This window comes from Empidonax traillii, unplaced genomic scaffold (assembly GCF_003031625.1).
Source record: "Empidonax traillii isolate 1590-97213 ecotype Southwest subspecies unplaced genomic scaffold, ASM303162v1 scaffold1449:size159823, whole genome shotgun sequence".
In the NCBI taxonomy this organism is placed as follows: domain Eukaryota; kingdom Metazoa; phylum Chordata; class Aves; order Passeriformes; family Tyrannidae; genus Empidonax; species Empidonax traillii.
The window spans coordinates 13,327-17,720 of NW_020956642.1; the positions used below are offsets into that span (position 1 = coordinate 13,327).

Genomic DNA, 4,394 nt, shown 5'->3' on the forward strand with positions numbered 1-4,394 from the left:
GTGTTTCAGCCCCACCACAAGCACTTTGCTTTGTTCTCCTGCAGAGTTAGATTGAATTAGGAGATCATTTAAGTTGGGAAAGACTTCCAAGATCGAGTCCAACCATCAGCTGCCTGTTCGCCACTAAAATATGACCTCAAGTGCCAATGTCCATGTGAGTTTGGAATACAAAAGGGAAGGCCTTTCTTCAAGGCCGGGTTGGACAGGGTTTGGAGCAACCTGGTCCAGTGGAAGGTGTCCCTGCCCATGGCAGAGGGCCTGAAATGAGACCGTCTTTAAGATGGTCCCTTCCAACCAAACCCCTCTGGGATTCCGTAAAATTCCCAGCAGTTGCCGATAACTCGCTTTCTCAGAGGTGAGATCCTCGCCACCAAATCCTTCCTGCTTTTGTGTTGCCTCTGTTGCAAGAGCTGCTTCTGTTCAGTATCAGCATCTCCCACCACTTTGTTGCAGCAGTTGCTGTTCGGGAAGTGTCGTTGGATCCTCCAGAGAATTAGTGTCATTCCATCAGGCCTGGGCCTAATTTCCTGCTGGTCTCGCAGCTCAGCCGGGGACACTTCCCATCTCCACAGCTGGCAGTGGCTCTGGAACGCCGGGAGGTGGCAGAGACGTCTGGTTTATTGCCCCGGGGGGGTGTGGTGTTTGTGACAGATTAATTAGCGAGCCGAGATCTCCTCCGAGCCTCCTCGAGTCTCATCCTGTCGCTCCACGTCCGAGCATTTCCAGGCTCCCTGCGGGGCAGGGAAGCTCGTTCCGCTCTAACCACGCGTTGCTTCTGCAGGCTTTGGACTTCAGCTTGGATGGGAAGGTGAACTTGACGGAGCTGACGCTGGCGCTGGAGAACGAGCTGCTGATCACCAAGAATGGGGTCCACCAGGCAGCCCTGGCGAGCTTCAAGACGGAGATCAGGCACCTCCTGTGAGTCAAACGCTCGCCCCCAAGGATTGCAGAAAAATATAGTTGAAAAATTTAAAAAAAAAAAATTTAAAAAATGAAAAAAAAGGATGTTGTTCCCAGTCTGGGACCAGTCTGGAAGTGGTCACTGCTATCCCCCCAGGGGTCATGGATGGCTAAAGATTGCACAGCATAGGATAGAGGCTGGTGCAGTTTGTTGTCAGTACCTTTAATCCAAACTGATTTCTTGCATCCCAGAGCTTTTGCCATGTGATAGCCGTGAGGGGCAGGTACAAAGTCACTGTGCAACCCCCCTGTTTTCATTAGAAAGTCAACACAGTTTGACTTTGCACTGGACCTGCCCTGCAGGTTTCTCTGTTGAGAGAGTGTGGGAGATGAGAAATGTTTCCCTCTACGTATATTTATTAATTTATAGCTTATATATACGTATTACTGAAGCTCAAATCTTCCCACACACCAACTGATCATCTTGTCCACCCCGCTTTGGAGACCTTGGCTTTAAGCACTGCCCCCTCAGTTTTGTGTGGATTCACTCCTGTTGTGATTGTTGCATCCCATCTGCCACGTGCCCGAGCTCCAGCTGTTCGGGGTGTTTTGTTTGTGCTGCAAACCTTTGAATAGTTTAGAGATTCAGAATATTCATACTCAGATATGATGGGCTGGAAGGGCTAGGGGTGTTCAGCCCAGAAAAGAGAAGGCTCCAGGGAAACCTTAGACCCCTTCCAGTGTCTAAAGGGGCTCCAAGAGAGCTGGAGAGGGATATGGGACAAAGGCTGGAGGGACAGGACAAGGGGGAATGTCTTTCCACTGCCAGAGGGCAGGGTTAGATGGGATATTGGGAAGGAATTCTTCCCTCTGGGGGTGGGCAGGCCCTGGCACAGGTTGCCCAGAGAAGCTGTGGCTGCCCCTGGATCCCTGGAAGTGTCCAAGGCCAGGTTGGAGCACCCTGGGCTGGTGGAAGGTGTCCCTGCCCATGGCAGGGGGTGGAACAGGATAATCTTTAAGGTTCTTTCCAACCAAATTATTCCAGGATTTGATAAATTTGGGAAACTTGAGGTCTCAGGACCTATGGGGATATTAAGACATGTCTGGAGCTGTGGGTGCAAGTTCAAATCTAGTGACTAAATGCAGCTGATGAGACCCATGGGGAGCTTTCCGAGCTGTTCTTCTCCCCCAGAAAACCTTTGGGGGAACATCCTGGGTGACCTAAACCAGGATGGCTCTGCTTTCCCCTAGGGAGAGGTTTGACCAAGTGGCCAGAGAGAAGGAGAAGCTGCGTTCGGACTTGGAGAAGGCCGAGAAGCTGAAATCCCTGATGGCCTCGGAAGTGGACGATCACCACGCCGCGATCGAGCGCCGCAACGAGTACAACCTCAGGTGTGCTGTCCCAAACCAGCCCTCCCCTGCTCCAGGCACAGGTACTGCCTTCACCCCCAGCAGTGGTTGCCACCTTCTTCTTCTTCTAACGAGCTCCTCTGGCCCCCGGTGCCTTCGCAGGAAGCTGGACGAGGAGTACAAGGAGCGAATCGCGGCTCTGAAGAACGAGCTGCGCAGAGAGCGGGAGCAGATCCTGCAGCAGGCCAACAAACAGAGGCTGGAGCTGGAGCAGGAGATTGAAAAGCTGAAGACGGATGAGAATTACATCCGGGACCGCCTGGCCCTGTCCCTGAAGGTAACGGGGGGGACCCAAGAGTCGGGGTTTTCCCCGAAAGGGAGGGATGTCCTGAGCGGGCAGCGATGCTTGGGGAGGGGATGTGTTTTATGGTGTGTGTTGGGCTGGCCAAAAGGAGTTGAAGCAGCAAGATAGGTGTGTGTCTGTGAGAATCAGTTTTTGGGTCACCTCCATGGGCTGTTCCTTGGATTCTTCAGGCTCCAGTTCATGTCTCTGCTGCCATCAAGTGCAGAGCCCGTGTGTGCACGGCTGCCTTGCTGGTTCTTTTCCTGTCCAACCAGGAGATAAAACACCTTGACAGTGGTTAAAATGCTGCTTTAAAAACAAGTTAAATAAACAAACCCAAACATCTAAAGCAAACTTGCTGTTATGCCTTTTGATCCTTTGCACAAATCCAGCGTTCACACTTGCTGTGGCAGGAGTGGGTTTTGTGCACGTGGATTCGTAATCCCCATCTTTGGCTGAAGCTTGGAACAGTGTCATGCTCCAGCTTGACTGGGAGTAGTAACTTTTTTTTTTTTTTTTTTTTTTTTTTTTTTTGGAATGAGTTACCACAAGCTTTTATTTATTTTCCTCCTCCAAATGCTGAGGGTGTTGTTTGGGGGGGGTGGTGGTGTTTTTGTTTGGCCCAGGAAAACAGCCGCCTGGAGAGCGAGCTGCTGGAAACGGGAGAAAAACTGGCTGAGTGCGAAAGTTTGGCAAGCAAACTGCAGAGGAACTTGGAAAACGTCCTGGCTGAGAAGGTAAACCCTCCTTTTCCCGGTGGGATTCCAGAATTAAATCCCTTTTTAAGTTCCTGCATTCGAGGTGCCAGTTGAACTGACAGCCACAGGCTCCTGGGGTCCTTATCCAGGTGGGACCAAGCCTGCCTCGGTGACGTGGGATTGCCTTCCAGCTACAGGAATTAAAGATGCTCCACCTTAGCTGTAGTTTTACTCTAACTAAAGTAGGAAGCCTTAGAATGAAGCAATCATCCTGCAGATCTGCAGGGATTTTATATTTTTTTTCCCCCCAGTGCAAAATTTTGGATAAACCCAACGTGTGCAGGTCCTTCCCAGGGAAGTGGATCCCTGAGGAGTTAGATATGATATGGCACCTCTGCTGAAATGTGTGAATGCTAAACTAGAAAACTGAAATCAGAGGGAGCACGAGAACTGTGCTGGCAGACAGTGTTTTGAGAGAGGTGGCTCATTGTTTCCCCCCTAGCAGGGAAATAATAATTTCTTTGTATAAAATGAGAAATAGGAGGGGAGGAGGTGTGGGCTGCAGGAACGGCATCCACGCTGTGCTGAGCAGGGCTGGTTGGTGGGTGAGCAACTGGATCCCATTCCTGTGTTTCAGTTTGGTGACCTGGATCCCAACAGTGCAGAGTTTTTCCTGCAGGAGGAGAGACTGGCCCAAATCAAGAGTGAATACGAGCAGCAGTGCAGAGTAAGTGGTGCCCAGAGCTGAGATCTGACCCCCTTCTGCACCCAGACTATCCCAGGATCATTTAGGCTGGAAAAGCCCAACCCTACCCCCAGCACTGCCAAGGCCACCACTAACCCACATCCCAAGTGCCACATCCTTATTACTGCAAACAGCAGCACGGGAGGGCTTGGAAAGCTCTTCCCACAGGGGCAACTGGCTGAGCTGAAGAGGATGAGGTGCCCCAAGGGTGGGCTTGGGAAAGGGTCTGTGGAGCCCTGTGAAGTCAGAGTTGCAGGAACTTGCAGCAGAAATCAGATACATCCACATCTTGCTGGTTTCCAAACCCCTGGTATCTTATTAAAATGAAACTGGGCATGGAAAGTTTGTCTTCCCCCCC

At 51.1% G+C, this 4,394-nt stretch overlaps 1 protein-coding gene across 1 annotated transcript in view; it reads left to right on the forward strand.

The window, feature by feature from the left end:
* Positions 1 to 4,394, forward strand: part of NIN (ninein) — a gene marked incomplete at its 5' end in the record, with an annotated part of 39,881 nt that overhangs the window by 8,857 nt on the left and 26,630 nt on the right. The window contains 4 exons of the mRNA XM_027907391.1: positions 2,413 to 2,587; positions 3,220 to 3,330; positions 3,929 to 4,018; positions 4,205 to 4,260. Coding sequence (XP_027763192.1) covers positions 2,413 to 2,587; positions 3,220 to 3,330; positions 3,929 to 4,018; positions 4,205 to 4,260 — 432 coding nt within the window. The remainder of the gene's footprint in view (positions 1 to 2,412; positions 2,588 to 3,219; positions 3,331 to 3,928; positions 4,019 to 4,204; positions 4,261 to 4,394) is intronic.